Raw genomic sequence first — 19710 nt, forward strand, 5'->3', positions numbered from 1 at the left:
CCCCCCCCCCCACCCCCCCCCCCCCCCACCCCCCCCCCCCCCCACCCCCCCCCCCCCCCACCCCCCCCCCCCCCCACCCCCCCCCCCCCCCACCCCCCCCCCCCCCCACCCCCCCCCCCCCCCACCCCCCCCCCCCCCCACCCCCCCCCCCCCCCACCCCCCCCCCCCCCCACCCCCCCCCCCCCCCACCCCCCCCCCCCCCCACCCCCCCCCCCCCCCACCCCCCCCCCCCCCCACCCCCCCCCCCCCCCACCCCCCCCCCCCCCCACCCCCCCCCCCCCCCACCCCCCCCCCCCCCCACCCCCCCCCCCCCCCACCCCCCCCCCCCCCCACCCCCCCCCCCCCCCACCCCCCCCCCCCCCCACCCCCCCCCCCCCCCACCCCCCCCCCCCCCCACCCCCCCCCCCCCCCACCCCCCCCCCCCCCCACCCCCCCCCCCCCCCACCCCCCCCCCCCCCCACCCCCCCCCCCCCCCACCCCCCCCCCCCCCCACCCCCCCCCCCCCCCACCCCCCCCCCCCCCCACCCCCCCCCCCCCCCACCCCCCCCCCCCCCCACCCCCCCCCCCCCCCACCCCCCCCCCCCCCCACCCCCCCCCCCCCCCACCCCCCCCCCCCCCCACCCCCCCCCCCCCCCACCCCCCCCCCCCCCCACCCCCCCCCCCCCCCACCCCCCCCCCCCCCCACCCCCCCCCCCCCCCACCCCCCCCCCCCCCCACCCCCCCCCCCCCCCACCCCCCCCCCCCCCCACCCCCCCCCCCCCCCACCCCCCCCCCCCCCCACCCCCCCCCCCCCCCACCCCCCCCCCCCCCCACCCCCCCCCCCCCCCACCCCCCCCCCCCCCCACCCCCCCCCCCCCCCACCCCCCCCCCCCCCCACCCCCCCCCCCCCCCACCCCCCCCCCCCCCCACCCCCCCCCCCCCCCACCCCCCCCCCCCCCCACCCCCCCCCCCCCCCACCCCCCCCCCCCCCCACCCCCCCCCCCCCCCACCCCCCCCCCCCCCCACCCCCCCCCCCCCCCACCCCCCCCCCCCCCCACCCCCCCCCCCCCCCACCCCCCCCCCCCCCCACCCCCCCCCCCCCCCACCCCCCCCCCCCCCCACCCCCCCCCCCCCCCACCCCCCCCCCCCCCCACCCCCCCCCCCCCCCACCCCCCCCCCCCCCCACCCCCCCCCCCCCCCACCCCCCCCCCCCCCCACCCCCCCCCCCCCCCACCCCCCCCCCCCCCCACCCCCCCCCCCCCCCACCCCCCCCCCCCCCCACCCCCCCCCCCCCCCACCCCCCCCCCCCCCCACCCCCCCCCCCCCCCACCCCCCCCCCCCCCCACCCCCCCCCCCCCCCACCCCCCCCCCCCCCCACCCCCCCCCCCCCCCACCCCCCCCCCCCCCCACCCCCCCCCCCCCCCACCCCCCCCCCCCCCCACCCCCCCCCCCCCCCACCCCCCCCCCCCCCCACCCCCCCCCCCCCCCACCCCCCCCCCCCCCCACCCCCCCCCCCCCCCACCCCCCCCCCCCCCCACCCCCCCCCCCCCCCACCCCCCCCCCCCCCCACCCCCCCCCCCCCCCACCCCCCCCCCCCCCCACCCCCCCCCCCCCCCACCCCCCCCCCCCCCCACCCCCCCCCCCCCCCACCCCCCCCCCCCCCCACCCCCCCCCCCCCCCACCCCCCCCCCCCCCCACCCCCCCCCCCCCCCACCCCCCCCCCCCCCCACCCCCCCCCCCCCCCACCCCCCCCCCCCCCCACCCCCCCCCCCCCCCACCCCCCCCCCCCCCCACCCCCCCCCCCCCCCACCCCCCCCCCCCCCCACCCCCCCCCCCCCCCACCCCCCCCCCCCCCCACCCCCCCCCCCCCCCACCCCCCCCCCCCCCCACCCCCCCCCCCCCCCACCCCCCCCCCCCCCCACCCCCCCCCCCCCCCACCCCCCCCCCCCCCCACCCCCCCCCCCCCCCACCCCCCCCCCCCCCCACCCCCCCCCCCCCCCACCCCCCCCCCCCCCCACCCCCCCCCCCCCCCACCCCCCCCCCCCCCCACCCCCCCCCCCCCCCACCCCCCCCCCCCCCCACCCCCCCCCCCCCCCACCCCCCCCCCCCCCCACCCCCCCCCCCCCCCACCCCCCCCCCCCCCCACCCCCCCCCCCCCCCACCCCCCCCCCCCCCCACCCCCCCCCCCCCCCACCCCCCCCCCCCCCCACCCCCCCCCCCCCCCACCCCCCCCCCCCCCCACCCCCCCCCCCCCCCACCCCCCCCCCCCCCCACCCCCCCCCCCCCCCACCCCCCCCCCCCCCCACCCCCCCCCCCCCCCACCCCCCCCCCCCCCCACCCCCCCCCCCCCCCACCCCCCCCCCCCCCCACCCCCCCCCCCCCCCACCCCCCCCCCCCCCCACCCCCCCCCCCCCCCACCCCCCCCCCCCCCCACCCCCCCCCCCCCCCACCCCCCCCCCCCCCCACCCCCCCCCCCCCCCACCCCCCCCCCCCCCCACCCCCCCCCCCCCCCACCCCCCCCCCCCCCCACCCCCCCCCCCCCCCACCCCCCCCCCCCCCCACCCCCCCCCCCCCCCACCCCCCCCCCCCCCCACCCCCCCCCCCCCCCACCCCCCCCCCCCCCCACCCCCCCCCCCCCCCACCCCCCCCCCCCCCCACCCCCCCCCCCCCCCACCCCCCCCCCCCCCCACCCCCCCCCCCCCCCACCCCCCCCCCCCCCCACCCCCCCCCCCCCCCACCCCCCCCCCCCCCCACCCCCCCCCCCCCCCACCCCCCCCCCCCCCCACCCCCCCCCCCCCCCACCCCCCCCCCCCCCCACCCCCCCCCCCCCCCACCCCCCCCCCCCCCCACCCCCCCCCCCCCCCACCCCCCCCCCCCCCCACCCCCCCCCCCCCCCACCCCCCCCCCCCCCCACCCCCCCCCCCCCCCACCCCCCCCCCCCCCCACCCCCCCCCCCCCCCACCCCCCCCCCCCCCCACCCCCCCCCCCCCCCACCCCCCCCCCCCCCCACCCCCCCCCCCCCCCACCCCCCCCCCCCCCCACCCCCCCCCCCCCCCACCCCCCCCCCCCCCCACCCCCCCCCCCCCCCACCCCCCCCCCCCCCCACCCCCCCCCCCCCCCACCCCCCCCCCCCCCCACCCCCCCCCCCCCCCACCCCCCCCCCCCCCCACCCCCCCCCCCCCCCACCCCCCCCCCCCCCCACCCCCCCCCCCCCCCACCCCCCCCCCCCCCCACCCCCCCCCCCCCCCACCCCCCCCCCCCCCCACCCCCCCCCCCCCCCACCCCCCCCCCCCCCCACCCCCCCCCCCCCCCACCCCCCCCCCCCCCCACCCCCCCCCCCCCCCACCCCCCCCCCCCCCCACCCCCCCCCCCCCCCACCCCCCCCCCCCCCCACCCCCCCCCCCCCCCACCCCCCCCCCCCCCCACCCCCCCCCCCCCCCACCCCCCCCCCCCCCCACCCCCCCCCCCCCCCACCCCCCCCCCCCCCCACCCCCCCCCCCCCCCACCCCCCCCCCCCCCCACCCCCCCCCCCCCCCACCCCCCCCCCCCCCCACCCCCCCCCCCCCCCACCCCCCCCCCCCCCCACCCCCCCCCCCCCCCACCCCCCCCCCCCCCCACCCCCCCCCCCCCCCACCCCCCCCCCCCCCCACCCCCCCCCCCCCCCACCCCCCCCCCCCCCCACCCCCCCCCCCCCCCACCCCCCCCCCCCCCCACCCCCCCCCCCCCCCACCCCCCCCCCCCCCCACCCCCCCCCCCCCCCACCCCCCCCCCCCCCCACCCCCCCCCCCCCCCACCCCCCCCCCCCCCCACCCCCCCCCCCCCCCACCCCCCCCCCCCCCCACCCCCCCCCCCCCCCACCCCCCCCCCCCCCCACCCCCCCCCCCCCCCACCCCCCCCCCCCCCCACCCCCCCCCCCCCCCACCCCCCCCCCCCCCCACCCCCCCCCCCCCCCACCCCCCCCCCCCCCCACCCCCCCCCCCCCCCACCCCCCCCCCCCCCCACCCCCCCCCCCCCCCACCCCCCCCCCCCCCCACCCCCCCCCCCCCCCACCCCCCCCCCCCCCCACCCCCCCCCCCCCCCACCCCCCCCCCCCCCCACCCCCCCCCCCCCCCACCCCCCCCCCCCCCCACCCCCCCCCCCCCCCACCCCCCCCCCCCCCCACCCCCCCCCCCCCCCACCCCCCCCCCCCCCCACCCCCCCCCCCCCCCACCCCCCCCCCCCCCCACCCCCCCCCCCCCCCACCCCCCCCCCCCCCCACCCCCCCCCCCCCCCACCCCCCCCCCCCCCCACCCCCCCCCCCCCCCACCCCCCCCCCCCCCCACCCCCCCCCCCCCCCACCCCCCCCCCCCCCCACCCCCCCCCCCCCCCACCCCCCCCCCCCCCCACCCCCCCCCCCCCCCACCCCCCCCCCCCCCCACCCCCCCCCCCCCCCACCCCCCCCCCCCCCCACCCCCCCCCCCCCCCACCCCCCCCCCCCCCCACCCCCCCCCCCCCCCACCCCCCCCCCCCCCCACCCCCCCCCCCCCCCACCCCCCCCCCCCCCCACCCCCCCCCCCCCCCACCCCCCCCCCCCCCCACCCCCCCCCCCCCCCACCCCCCCCCCCCCCCACCCCCCCCCCCCCCCACCCCCCCCCCCCCCCACCCCCCCCCCCCCCCACCCCCCCCCCCCCCCACCCCCCCCCCCCCCCACCCCCCCCCCCCCCCACCCCCCCCCCCCCCCACCCCCCCCCCCCCCCACCCCCCCCCCCCCCCACCCCCCCCCCCCCCCACCCCCCCCCCCCCCCACCCCCCCCCCCCCCCACCCCCCCCCCCCCCCACCCCCCCCCCCCCCCACCCCCCCCCCCCCCCACCCCCCCCCCCCCCCACCCCCCCCCCCCCCCACCCCCCCCCCCCCCCACCCCCCCCCCCCCCCACCCCCCCCCCCCCCCACCCCCCCCCCCCCCCACCCCCCCCCCCCCCCACCCCCCCCCCCCCCCACCCCCCCCCCCCCCCACCCCCCCCCCCCCCCACCCCCCCCCCCCCCCACCCCCCCCCCCCCCCACCCCCCCCCCCCCCCACCCCCCCCCCCCCCCACCCCCCCCCCCCCCCACCCCCCCCCCCCCCCACCCCCCCCCCCCCCCACCCCCCCCCCCCCCCACCCCCCCCCCCCCCCACCCCCCCCCCCCCCCACCCCCCCCCCCCCCCACCCCCCCCCCCCCCCACCCCCCCCCCCCCCCACCCCCCCCCCCCCCCACCCCCCCCCCCCCCCACCCCCCCCCCCCCCCACCCCCCCCCCCCCCCACCCCCCCCCCCCCCCACCCCCCCCCCCCCCCACCCCCCCCCCCCCCCACCCCCCCCCCCCCCCACCCCCCCCCCCCCCCACCCCCCCCCCCCCCCACCCCCCCCCCCCCCCACCCCCCCCCCCCCCCACCCCCCCCCCCCCCCACCCCCCCCCCCCCCCACCCCCCCCCCCCCCCACCCCCCCCCCCCCCCACCCCCCCCCCCCCCCACCCCCCCCCCCCCCCACCCCCCCCCCCCCCCACCCCCCCCCCCCCCCACCCCCCCCCCCCCCCACCCCCCCCCCCCCCCACCCCCCCCCCCCCCCACCCCCCCCCCCCCCCACCCCCCCCCCCCCCCACCCCCCCCCCCCCCCACCCCCCCCCCCCCCCACCCCCCCCCCCCCCCACCCCCCCCCCCCCCCACCCCCCCCCCCCCCCACCCCCCCCCCCCCCCACCCCCCCCCCCCCCCACCCCCCCCCCCCCCCACCCCCCCCCCCCCCCACCCCCCCCCCCCCCCACCCCCCCCCCCCCCCACCCCCCCCCCCCCCCACCCCCCCCCCCCCCCACCCCCCCCCCCCCCCACCCCCCCCCCCCCCCACCCCCCCCCCCCCCCACCCCCCCCCCCCCCCACCCCCCCCCCCCCCCACCCCCCCCCCCCCCCACCCCCCCCCCCCCCCACCCCCCCCCCCCCCCACCCCCCCCCCCCCCCACCCCCCCCCCCCCCCACCCCCCCCCCCCCCCACCCCCCCCCCCCCCCACCCCCCCCCCCCCCCACCCCCCCCCCCCCCCACCCCCCCCCCCCCCCACCCCCCCCCCCCCCCACCCCCCCCCCCCCCCACCCCCCCCCCCCCCCACCCCCCCCCCCCCCCACCCCCCCCCCCCCCCACCCCCCCCCCCCCCCACCCCCCCCCCCCCCCACCCCCCCCCCCCCCCACCCCCCCCCCCCCCCACCCCCCCCCCCCCCCACCCCCCCCCCCCCCCACCCCCCCCCCCCCCCACCCCCCCCCCCCCCCACCCCCCCCCCCCCCCACCCCCCCCCCCCCCCACCCCCCCCCCCCCCCACCCCCCCCCCCCCCCACCCCCCCCCCCCCCCACCCCCCCCCCCCCCCACCCCCCCCCCCCCCCACCCCCCCCCCCCCCCACCCCCCCCCCCCCCCACCCCCCCCCCCCCCCACCCCCCCCCCCCCCCACCCCCCCCCCCCCCCACCCCCCCCCCCCCCCACCCCCCCCCCCCCCCACCCCCCCCCCCCCCCACCCCCCCCCCCCCCCACCCCCCCCCCCCCCCACCCCCCCCCCCCCCCACCCCCCCCCCCCCCCACCCCCCCCCCCCCCCACCCCCCCCCCCCCCCACCCCCCCCCCCCCCCACCCCCCCCCCCCCCCACCCCCCCCCCCCCCCACCCCCCCCCCCCCCCACCCCCCCCCCCCCCCACCCCCCCCCCCCCCCACCCCCCCCCCCCCCCACCCCCCCCCCCCCCCACCCCCCCCCCCCCCCACCCCCCCCCCCCCCCACCCCCCCCCCCCCCCACCCCCCCCCCCCCCCACCCCCCCCCCCCCCCACCCCCCCCCCCCCCCACCCCCCCCCCCCCCCACCCCCCCCCCCCCCCACCCCCCCCCCCCCCCACCCCCCCCCCCCCCCACCCCCCCCCCCCCCCACCCCCCCCCCCCCCCACCCCCCCCCCCCCCCACCCCCCCCCCCCCCCACCCCCCCCCCCCCCCACCCCCCCCCCCCCCCACCCCCCCCCCCCCCCACCCCCCCCCCCCCCCACCCCCCCCCCCCCCCACCCCCCCCCCCCCCCACCCCCCCCCCCCCCCACCCCCCCCCCCCCCCACCCCCCCCCCCCCCCACCCCCCCCCCCCCCCACCCCCCCCCCCCCCCACCCCCCCCCCCCCCCACCCCCCCCCCCCCCCACCCCCCCCCCCCCCCACCCCCCCCCCCCCCCACCCCCCCCCCCCCCCACCCCCCCCCCCCCCCACCCCCCCCCCCCCCCACCCCCCCCCCCCCCCACCCCCCCCCCCCCCCACCCCCCCCCCCCCCCACCCCCCCCCCCCCCCACCCCCCCCCCCCCCCACCCCCCCCCCCCCCCACCCCCCCCCCCCCCCACCCCCCCCCCCCCCCACCCCCCCCCCCCCCCACCCCCCCCCCCCCCCACCCCCCCCCCCCCCCACCCCCCCCCCCCCCCACCCCCCCCCCCCCCCACCCCCCCCCCCCCCCACCCCCCCCCCCCCCCACCCCCCCCCCCCCCCACCCCCCCCCCCCCCCACCCCCCCCCCCCCCCACCCCCCCCCCCCCCCACCCCCCCCCCCCCCCACCCCCCCCCCCCCCCACCCCCCCCCCCCCCCACCCCCCCCCCCCCCCACCCCCCCCCCCCCCCACCCCCCCCCCCCCCCACCCCCCCCCCCCCCCACCCCCCCCCCCCCCCACCCCCCCCCCCCCCCACCCCCCCCCCCCCCCACCCCCCCCCCCCCCCACCCCCCCCCCCCCCCACCCCCCCCCCCCCCCACCCCCCCCCCCCCCCACCCCCCCCCCCCCCCACCCCCCCCCCCCCCCACCCCCCCCCCCCCCCACCCCCCCCCCCCCCCACCCCCCCCCCCCCCCACCCCCCCCCCCCCCCACCCCCCCCCCCCCCCACCCCCCCCCCCCCCCACCCCCCCCCCCCCCCACCCCCCCCCCCCCCCACCCCCCCCCCCCCCCACCCCCCCCCCCCCCCACCCCCCCCCCCCCCCACCCCCCCCCCCCCCCACCCCCCCCCCCCCCCACCCCCCCCCCCCCCCACCCCCCCCCCCCCCCACCCCCCCCCCCCCCCACCCCCCCCCCCCCCCACCCCCCCCCCCCCCCACCCCCCCCCCCCCCCACCCCCCCCCCCCCCCACCCCCCCCATGTGCCCTTTAGTAAATAACTTCATATTCCAGAATGTTTTACTTGTTTTACTTCCCTCAGACTTGAAAAGATCAAGGGAGGGGGGAGGGGAATACTTTTTCTGCAATTTCTGAAATACTTACTTTAGTGATAGTCCTTAAAATGGCAAGGCGATCCAAAGGTGGTGGCAAACCTACATAGAGTGTTTTATCCAACCTTCCTGGGCGTAAAATAGCTGGGTCTATAATATCTGATGGAGAAATAAACAAAAAAACCCAAACATTGAAAGAATCTCAATGTAGCATATTGGGGATGTTCCGGAGAGCAGAACTTTGCTTTTTCAAAAGAAACCACTTGACCTCTGGTAAGTAAGACAGAGGCCATAGGTTATAAGAACTGCTTACTCCCATAGCAGCCTCCCTGATCCACACTGATATACCTTAGAAGCCCTTCTCTGAGTCCCTTTGCCTCTAGAGCTTAACAGAAGGAGCACAAGAGCCTGTTCTATTGAAGCATCCAGACAGTGGAATTTCTCCTCCACAGGTGTTATTCCCCAACAGGGTATGTACTCAAAACCCATATATATATTGTAGCTTTCACTTACATTCTACATGAAACACAACAGGCACAAGCTCATCTGCAATGACTAAGATTAACCAGGATTAGCTTGTATTAATAAATTATTCTCATTTGGCAAAAGTTGAAAACTTCAACTATAAGGAGGAATGGTTAGTGAAATCGTTGGAATTGGCAGAAATGGCAAAATGTACTTGGTCGATTAGAGAAAAGAATCTATCTAAATTAATTAATAAATGGAAACCTTTGATGGACTTTTTACAGAAGACAAAAAACGAATTGATGATTTGTGGTTTTAAGGAATAGAAGATGAGGGATTCAGTTATATTAGACAAAGATGTGAATGTTTTGAGGGATAGCATTTAAGATTTACTGAGAGTCTTTCAGAAGAGAAAAGACTATGCTTTTCTAGTTGATGCCCTAAGGAAGAAATAGAAAAGATAGCTTGAATTGGGAGGCTTGAATTTAGCTTGAATTTTACGCACAAAGGACAGCAACAGAGAATCACCTCTACAAGTCCTAAAGAATTTTTCAAGGATTTTACTTAAAAACATCCAGATGCTGAATTATTGAAATGTTTGTTGAAAGCTGATAAAACAGATGAAAATGTTAAATATGAATGTTAACAGAGAAACGTTAGATGTCAGTTTTACTTATATTAATTTGTGGGAGAGATGTTTACGGAGAAATGGAGGATTTTCATATATAAGTTCATTTTTGAACTAAGTTAGGTAGATAAGGTTATAATATAATATCTGCATTTACTTTGCTATTTTTTAGAAACTGGACTTGGTTTAAAGTACTTACTAAGATCTTAAAGCTCTCTGATTTTGAAACCAAGAAAAAGTTTATATTATGAATAACTTCAACAACAGGTGATGGGCCAAATAGTTATTTGTGGTTTTTCACCTATGTTGTCTTTGTAGTGACTGGGTGCCTATTGTGTAATTGCTCCTATAAATTTTGTTGTTGTTATAAAATCAATAAAATTATTTTTTTAAAAGGTTTAATGTTTTACTTGACTGTAACTAAGGAGCAAGTGGTAAACTTTAAGGATAACTATAGTTGGGGCCAAAGAAATGGAAAGTCCCTTTTTCTTTCTTCTTCTTCTTTTTTTAGTAGTGTGACCTTGTGAAGTTTTAGCTGCTGATTTTATGTATGCTTTAAAATCTTGTAATAAAAATGTAAAAATCATTGACAAAAAATTATTCTCACCTGGCCTATTGGTGGCTGCCATAATGAAAACCTGACGACGGGATTCCAGGCCATCCATCTCTGTTAGCAACTGATTTACCACACGGACACTGGCGCCTGCCTATAAGGGCAAACATGTTTAATCAGGAGAGGGTGACAGGGAAGGCAGTGGAAGAGAGAGTGGTGCAACACTTGCCAAGTCTGTTGGTGAAGATCTGCACTGCCATCATGGAAAAGAAGAGGCATGACCTTGTTCTTGCAACTCAGACCAGTAATAGTGAGTTGCCTTCCAGGTACTCGTCCTACTACAGAACCTCAGAGGCCTGTGGCTGTTGGTTTTGTGGTATAACAGTCTATTCTATCAGGATCTCCATTTAGTAGTTATCTCTATTCTTAGGAAAAAATTATTGAAAACACTGTGCCTTAAACAATTTTGTTCCATGGTAAAATATGTAAATTATTAGCAACAAGGGTAAATAGAAAGCAAAAGAACTAATTGTTATCATAGGAACAGTAATGATGACCTTGAAACAAAAGTGAACATGCTGTTAGGGAATCTGAAAAATAAGAACTTACATTTCACTTCAATTTATTTTAGATTTATATCCTGCCCAGCCCTGGATCATGATTATGGCAGCTCACAACAGTTCAAGTGAACAATTATCCAACAATAATAAAACACCCAAACATCTTAAAATAACTTGAAATATCTGTTAGGATATTATTCTTTCAAAAACAGCCATGAAACAACTCCAATGCCTGGGCAAAGAGCGCTATTCCCCCTAACCTGCAATCCTATCTGCCACTGCCTCTTTTCCCCCTCCTGCCTGTTACCTGTTAATGGTGAGAATGATGACAAACAAGTTTGTTGGAACGTCACATCTGAAGCCAACCAACCTCGTAAAATAACTGCTCTGACTGGGCACAGAACATTTCCCCCAACATGGCACTTGTGAGTACCACAGCGCCTGTCGGTACTTCCTGTGGTGACTGCCAGGCTTGTCAGAAAGTGCTTGGTTATTGGCTGCTGTCATTCAAATGGAAGTGTTTTCCATGACTGCACTGGAGTGGCCACTGGAGAATCAGGAAGACTGGAAAGTATCCCGCAATCTCCTTCTCTCTGCTCCCTTGTGCTTTCCTTTATTTCTTTTTACTCTCCTCTTTCTCTTCTTTGTGAAACAAGCTTGTATAATTTTAAAGGCAAAAATTCTTTTAAAAGCTGCTCCCCCCCCAACAAATAAACAGCTTCTTAGTATGGGGAGCCAGAGAGGAATTTGAATGACATAACTCTCACTCATACAATGTCACCAAGAATTTTACCATCCAAAGTAGAGATAATTCTGAATTTGACAGGCCAGTGGTTTAAGCTTCCTTCATGGGTTCATTGTGGAATAAAATGAGGCAAAAGTAGGAGAAGGGGAATTACATGGAATTTGTGTCCTGACCAACTGTTCCCATGAGCTTCTTTGGCAAAGCAGAGAGGAATCACTACATCCAAGTTTGAGAAACACTGGACATATATCCTACTGACACAAAGGTGGTCATGTGGAGCAGTGTGCATCACAGCAAAATTTCTCATGGAAAATTTAGGCTCACCTCACGGTCTGATCTCCGAGGACACAAGGCATCAACTTCATCAAAGAATATAACACAGGGAGCAGAATTTCTTGCACGCTGAAAAACCTGACGTACAGCACGTTCGCTTTCCCCCACGTACTGAAACAAAAAAGAAAAAATAAACAGTAAAAATCCATGAAATATTTCCTGACAGGTCAGGATCTACTGCTGAGCTTTACTGAATTAAATGGCAGAAAATTAAACACTTATTATCCCTCTCATTGAAAGTGAGGGGACTCAAAGGGGACTAACTTTGGCTGAAGTGTTCCCGAAGTAATAATTTGAGGAAAAGCAGTTCCTTCCAGCAAATCCTGCGTGTCTACTCGGGTTATCAACATTAGTAGACACATGGAAATATCCAGTATTTTTTTGTAAAAAAAAAAGACAAGAAAAAAGAGGTTGATACAATGGAGGTCTGTAGAGAAGGCAACAGGGCAGTTGATTATGACATTACTCTTGGGTGTGACAGAGTTTACTGCCTGCCCTGCTGCCTCTCTGCTGGTCTCTTTGCAAAGAGGCTAGCCAACCAGAAAGAGGTGCTGGTACGCAATGCTGATGTGTACTGGTGCAACTGCCCCTCCTTGGAAATGACTCAGTTAAGAGTACATGCATCTTTCAGAATGTTTTAGTTTCTGTGTTACATACAGAACTGGGCTTGTTACTAAATTAGCAAATTTCAATTTGTCATTTCCCTTCCATGCAAGCCAAACATCGAATGATGTTTGTAAGAATGTATCTATATAAAATGTAGGCGCATTATGCATTTGAATTAACCCCTAAAACTTTTATTTCCCCCCAAACCCAGTTAGTGATAAATTGGGGCTACAGGCAGAACTCACCATATTCAGCAGTTCAGGACCTTTCACAGAAATGAAATTCAGCCCAGACTCATTTGCCACAGCCTGTGAGAAAGATAAGAACCTATTTCATTCATATATTAGTCCTCCACCACCTCCAAACTCCAGGCTGGACCAGGTTTGTGATACCCTGTCATTAATGTTACCCTGAAAATGGGTCTGGCACATTACAAGACAGTTCAGCTTTTAAAAAAATACATAGCTTCTTTCATTTCAAACTCCATGTCATAAAATCAACTATTTTAGAATAAGCACATACTTCCATTTTATTGCCTTACTGACAAAGCTGACTAAAAACTCATGGACAACCAAAAATTTTTAAAAAAGTATTTTCCTTTCCTACTTGCCCTCCCAATATCTAGCACAAAGAAAAGTCCTGTACAACTCACAATTTTGCATCCAGCCAGCTTTTATTAATTTTATTGGTCACACAGAACATGAAACACAATGCAAAATTAGCTCCTCTTCAACTGAAAACAATTTGCAAAACAGTGATATTGTGCCACAGAATTGTTTTATGTCCATAGCACAGCAATTGCTGAAAAGATGAAAATCATGCTCCACATCAGTCTGAATCTATGATACACCCCTGGAACAACCAAGACACGACTCAGCAATCACTTAGTTAGTTTTTTTTTTCCAACCCCACCCCCCTCCCTGAACATACAGAGATCCTATGTAGAGAATTACCTTTGCAAGAAGTGTTTTGCCACAACCAGGAGGCCCAGCAAGCAGCACACCAGTGGGAGTTGTCAGGCCCAAGGCCTGGAATTGCTCAGGATTCCGCACAGGTGCCTGTAATAGAGTCAGCTATCAGCTAGAAATTTTGTATGTAAAAATATGGCAAAGGTAAAGGATTCTGAAATAATCAGAGTAGACTGTCCTGAATTTTTTAAAAAAAAGACATCTCCTGATTCAGCTGTTAAATGGAAATTAAAAATAAATTTGGTTGCTAGCACTCACTGCCTTCGGAGGCACATGAAAAGATTCAAGGAAGCAGGAAGGATCACAAAGGAGGCCAAAATGACCACCAAGGGAAAGATCACATGGAAACAAAAAAACTCTGGAGAAGCCCAACTCTGCCATTCTTCCACTGGGACTCAACATATTAGAACAACGTGAAAAAAAGCAACCAGCATGTATTACTGTGTGTTGGGAAGTAAATGAATTGTCATAAAGCCAGAAGAATGTGACTACCACGGAGATGGCAGGAAAGGAAGAAAATAGGATTTCTAACAGGTCTGAGGGTCTCCCAGTCTCACAGTGGCAAAAATAGTTGTAGCATGCCATTCGTCCAGCTAGTCAAGAAGGGGGGAAGCTTCAGAGAACAGACTAGGAGACTGTGATTTTTTTTAGAGATCTGTGTAAAGCAACCTTTTCTTCCTGCTAAAGCATTTGCCTTTGGAAGTCACTGATCAAGGTGAAAGGGTCTTAAATCTCTACTAATGTATGTAATCCTCTAGAAGGGGGATTCCGGGGTTCTATACTGCCTATACAGATATTTATACTTTCACATACTAAAAAATGAAACTGAAACTGTATGACAGGCAAGATGACAAGTGAGCGATCCTCTGGCTGACAAGCTAATCGCCTTCTGGCGAATGAAGAAACCGAAGTATAACAAACACTACAAAGTATCAGCAGGGAGAGAAATTAAATGAAAAACAGTACTGATAGAAAAAGGAGAAAATAATGATACATTAAGAACTTTAAAAGCTTCTGCTAAAAATTTTGCAATCACCACTGAGATTTGGGGGACACGACCATTCAATAAGTACTGAATTATGAAAACCCTATCAACAAATCCTTTAGACTTAAATTAAGGTAACCAAAGTTTCTCTGCAAAGTCCCCCATGAAGATGGCAATTTAAGACTATATTCAGGCTTGCTGGACAAAATCTCTCCTGAAAAGGGACACAATGGTATTTCCATACTAGCATACTTGAAAGGAGTGCATTCATTCCAGCCAATGTAAAGGCTCAACGTTAGGTAGAGGAATCAAGATTATAAAAATAATGAGTCATCATGCCAAACTGATTTTGTAGGCCAAATATATGGTTGAAAGGAAAAAAGTTTATTCTGCTCAAGGACCAAAACTCTCTGTTTAATGGACAGGGCCAGGCTATAAGAGGTTTATAAGTGCCTGCTGAATGATTTTGCTAGAGTCACCTTTGTCTTTATGATTCTCTTGAAACAGACAGAAAAACTGGCTTGTGACCACATGCATCCCCACCCAAATGTGTCTTGTTGCTGTGAACAACAGCTGCAGAAAGTGTTGAAATATACAGGGCCCAAAACTGGTCATCAGTTGCAAAGATAAATCTGTGGCCCTCAGGTGTTGAGGCTTGAGTCCAAATAAATATAAAAAGACTCTAAACAGAACAGCATAGACTTCTGGTTTGTGTGATTTTAAAAACAAAACCCTTCCAAAAATGAAGCAACAACTCATCAGATTGTGGGAAACAGGACAATGATAACGTCATGTGCACACTGTGTGAGGAGACAGTGTCATGGAAGCTAATTTTAATAGGCTGATTTGTAAAGAATCTTGTATACTCCCTCCTGTTAACCACATAAACTGTAGGTGGCCAAATCCAAAGGGGGTGCTGGTAGAACAGCAGCTGGGGACGACGTCATGGCGCCAACTTCAAAGAGGCAATTAGCAGTGTAGGCACCAGGGGAGAAGGAGAAAATCCTTTTCTCTCCCAGGAAAGCTCACTGGTAGGAATGTATCACAAAAAGGAGTGTTTCAGGGCTGAAACTCCTCTGGAAGTCAGCTAAAGTAATCCCTGCCCCCAGGAAAAGGCTTCCCCCCCCCCCATGCCAGCATGGCCTCCTTCAGCAGGGAACTGCCAGCCTATGGGTCAACTTCCAGATTCAGGTACTGCGGAGCTATGCAGTGCCCTGCTACTGAGGTAACTGACTCTGTGTCAGCATCTGTGCTTATTTGCATGATGCTGTTAGCAATGGCGACAACACAGAGCACAATGGCGCCAACTGTGGATCGCACAGTCTTGTTTTGGTTATTGTTGTTACACTGAAACAACCATATACACCCTAGCATGCAACTGTTCTTGCATGACAAAATTGCCAAATAAATCCCATGTACTCCATTTTATTTTCATCTTTAACACACATAGCGGTATCTCAGTCCCCAATACCAGGGTACCTTGATCTTTCCAATGTTTGCAGAAGTTAAATTCAAAGTATTCACATTCGTAATAAATCTTTTGTAACTATGGTGTAAGTGTAATGCTGGCTCCCTGCTACTCATGGTTTGTAAATGAGGAGAAAACTGTAGGAATGCATGCTCCGCCCCCTTTTGTTCCTTGTTCTGGTTTAAATCAATCTAGCCAGATTCTCTTATAATCATGCTTTGAAAACCCAGTTCAAATTATGGCTTCAAATTCTGGTTTTGAAGAGGACTGTGTGGAGAACTGTGGCATGTGCAATTCTGAACTAGGGTTAATATGGGCAGGAAAAGGGAATGGGATATTCACTTTGGATAGCAGAAGAGTGGGTGGGAGATACAGCATGCAACCATGAGACTGGATCCCAATTTTTGCAGGCTGTCAATTTTATTTTCAGCATCACATATATAGGGATTCAATCTGTGTATTAAATCAGAGTTCAGAACAAAAGAATCCTAGAGCATTTAAACATATTGCTGGCTCCAAGTGTGTTAACATCTAAGTCTGACCTGGTGTATTATATTTCCCAGAGACTCCTTTAGTTTTCCTATACTTGTAACCACTCCCCATGGAACTGCTTTTATATAAGAACTACTAATTATTGAACAGAAACAGTTACCTGGAAATAAACACGCTGTCTCCTTTTTATATGGGTTTTTTTACTATACCCTGGTATTTCTCAAATTACATGTACACTTGATCAAAGAAAGGTACAATTCAGTTGATAAACCTCCTCTTAAAAGAGGAAATTACTGAAACATTTCAATTGGTTGCACATTTCACAGACTAAATTGCCAAGAAGTGAGGCTTGTTTCTTTTCATAAAATGTCTTGCAAAGAGCACATAAAGCCTTGTATATACATCTCCTTTGCTGCTACATTATCAAAAGATATCTGAGCCTTGTGTGCCTCAACAGGATTTTGTAAAAAAAATCTCCACCCCTACCAGTATTGCCATGGTGAGCTCCTCCCGTATGTCCTCCAGGGCTCCAATATCCGCCCACGTCACATCAGGGACCGTGACAAAGCCTTCTCTCTTGGCAGAGGGTTGAACAGAAGACACGGCAACAATGAAATCATTCATCTCAATACAGAGCTTTTGCAGCTGAGTCTCCCCCAGGGAGTCTGGATTCTTTAGCAACCAAAGCAATCTTTGCAATTCATCCTAAAGATGATAGACAAGAGATTGGGAGGTGGGGTAGACAACAAAGGAAAAAGTCAGGTAAAAAAAGCAATGTAAGATTTACCTAAAGATCAACAGTATCAGAAGGTAGTTCGAGGACAACATCCCAGATACATGCCATAGCAACTTGGAACTGATTTCAGATGACAGAGAGTTGTGCAATGTTAAGTACTGCTGTGCTTCTCTTGGACTGTCACTCTATACAGTTTTTGGCTTTAATGGGTTGCCTTTTGAAAGGAAAAAAGATTCAATATTTTTTTAAAAAGTCATTCAACCCTTTTCATTTGATGCTGTCTGACAGCAAAAGTGGTTCAGCCATTCACCTCATCAAACTGATCACCAATAAGAGTACTAGGTGAATTAATATTATACATATCAGTATTAAAACTTTAGCAGTACAATTCCACCTGGAGTTCTCAGCAGGTTGTTGCTTACAGTGACTAAAAACAATATCTTTAATTTTTGAGCAGTCTCCAGGGTAGTCAATAAAGTCTTGATTGCAGAAAAGTTCTAAAATCACACCCACTATTGATGTTAAAATTGAAATAGAAACAATTTTTTTAAATCCACAGAATTCCTTCATCCTCTCCCCTCCCCAAGTCAAGCACGCCACTCCCAATACTAATGTTTTCAAAACAGCCTCAGGACTAATGCGACAGGAATTGTTGGTGCTAACTCTTTTCCATAAACACAGAATAACTATACACAAAAAAGATTTATAGAGTCCTGCTTTTCTTTTACTGCAGTTTCTTGAGCAACTGGTATGACAGGTAGAGAGAAACGACCTAGAATCAAATACCAACTTTGATATTAAGAGATTGTATCTACATGAACAATTTGTTTCCTGCTCAACTCAGCCCTCCCATTTGGTAATTGAAAAATCCACAGAACACAAAATATACTTGGAAAGAATCAACTCTAAATGCAGCCACAACTTTGACGTCAAGGAAGAGTGCTCAACTGAGTCACAGAGCCTAAAGCCCTATAACTGGCCTGAAGACACGTAGGCTGTCTGTCTCTGGATAAGGTATGACTAATAAGGAAGGATAAGGAAAAAAAAATCCTATGAAGTCATACCCTATCCGGAAGTAGACAGCCCATGTCTTGCTCTCAGAGGATAAGGAAGGAACTCTATGGGATAACCCTTCTGCGTTTTTGGGCAGCATTGGTGGGTCACTTTGAGTGTGTGTGCCCCTCCACCCCCGACTCTTTGCATGGGTAATTCCCTTCAGTCCTGAGGGTGGAGATGGTTCCCATGGGCATATCCTTATGTCCTTTTTCTGGCAAAATAGTTCCATCGGTTCTTGAATGGTTTCCTTCAAGAAGTCCAGAAAGTCTGGATGGAAGCTAAGTGGACTCTCTGTGGCAACTTTACTGGCTGTAGAACTTTGTCCTGGCTTGAGCTGCCAGTCCGAGATATCAGGTTACAGCAGGAAGCTGAGTCCAGTCTGAGAATCAGGTTTCAGTGTCAAAATACACAGAATCAACGTCCAAGGTCAAAATACACAGAATCAACAAGTCTGAGAAAATGTTGCAGCAGTCATGTGCTTTGGGATATTCTGTGAACCTGATTGATATAGGCTCTTCCAGCAGTCAGGCTTCATCCTGTGAAGACTCTGCTTCCCCCTGCTGCAGAAGGTGCCTTCTGTGAGCTAGCAGGTGTGTGTTTCTTTGTTTAGCACGCAACAACTCCCTCTGTCTCCGCCTTTGCTGACATATGGGCTCTGGTGAGCTAGATGCTTCACAGCCCACTTCTGCAGGCACTTCTGGTTTTGAAACCTGACTTGCCTGTTGTTCACCCTGAATGCCTGCAGGGCCCCTGGCTGCTCCAAGCCCAGCCCTTGTTGATTCCCAACCTGATCTGGGCTTACTGCGCTCTGCTCATCCCCTGAAGACTCATCGCTCTCCAGGGGATGGCCCATAACAAACTTGTTTCTGAGTCCCCTAGAGAAGAAGAGATCCCAGATCCACCAGCTAAGTCTTGCTGCCCTTCAGTCTCTGCAGTTGCCATTTCCAGGACGGTCAGAGCAGCCATGTAGGATTTTAAACCTAATGGTTTTTGCACGCTTATTCATGGCACCATGAAATGGCACCCATGACCCTCTTTCCTCAGCTAAGGCAGCCCTGCAGGTCATGCCCACTGGAATCTGCATTCCAGTACCTTCAGGGACATCCTTGGACTCAGCCTCCTATTTTGGGGCTCAAGGGGCGAATCCCGCAGGAAACAGGAAGAAAAAAGCCTTGCCTCTCTGGCAAATGGTGGGAATCACCCAAAGACGTCCTCTGGAAAAGATCATGCTCTCAGCCCCCCACCCCCCCACCTCACAGGGTGTTTGTTGTGAGGGGGGAAGGGCAAGGAGATTGTCAGCCCCTTTGAGTCTCCTACAGGAGAGAAAGGGGGGGATATAAATCCAAACTCTTCTTCTTCTTACACAACTGGAAAAGATCATGCTTGGCCTGTGATCCCAGTGAACCTTTATCACTCCAAATAAACAGCACTGAGATAAGACGGGTCAATGACCTGATTCATATAAGATAACTATCAGGGTGATGTTATCTATGTGAGATGCGTCCTCAACTCAATGCAACTGCTTAAAACAACAAATCAATGCTGCTACAAAGATATATGTAACTATCCTGCTAAATGTAACAACTGCCACCTTGATCTTTCCTTGATCTTTACTTTATGACTTCACATGCTATGTAGACAGCTAGGCTTCCCCTGGTACCTCTGTCCCATGAGAAAAGAATTACATCTGTTATCTTGTGGGGCAGGAAGCCAGGTGGCTTTCTCTTGCTTTCTGCTGCTGACCTTGGTGTGCCTCAACTCCAAATTCTGTTTTTCACAAACGCTTGGGAAAACGGGAGGGGGGCTTTCAGCAGGGGATAAAGGGAACTGTGAATGCCAACTTCATCGGAACTGGCTTTGCCAAGAATGGTGCTTCGATACCTCTTCAATAAACGCTACTGATCAACACTTCAGAGTCCGTTTATTGG

At 62.5% G+C, this 19710-nt stretch overlaps 1 protein-coding gene across 3 annotated transcripts in view; it reads right to left on the reverse strand.

Moving 5' to 3' along the window:
- Positions 1-8169: 8169 nt before the first annotated feature.
- NVL (nuclear VCP like) overlaps positions 8170-19710 on the reverse strand; it is a 47678-nt gene continuing 36137 nt past the window's right edge. For all 3 annotated transcript variants that reach the window (XM_048504822.1, XM_048504766.1, XM_048504888.1), the window contains 6 exons: positions 16477-16695; positions 13031-13135; positions 12323-12385; positions 11463-11582; positions 9888-9987; positions 8170-8346 (listed from right to left, as the gene is read on the reverse strand). In XM_048504822.1, coding sequence (XP_048360779.1) covers positions 8189-8346; positions 9888-9987; positions 11463-11582; positions 12323-12385; positions 13031-13135; positions 16477-16695 — 765 coding nt within the window. In that variant the 3' untranslated portion in view covers positions 8170-8188. The remainder of the gene's footprint in view (positions 8347-9887; positions 9988-11462; positions 11583-12322; positions 12386-13030; positions 13136-16476; positions 16696-19710) is intronic.

Source organism: Sphaerodactylus townsendi, linkage group LG01 (assembly GCF_021028975.2).
Source record: "Sphaerodactylus townsendi isolate TG3544 linkage group LG01, MPM_Stown_v2.3, whole genome shotgun sequence".
NCBI lineage: Eukaryota > Metazoa > Chordata > Lepidosauria > Squamata > Sphaerodactylidae > Sphaerodactylus > Sphaerodactylus townsendi.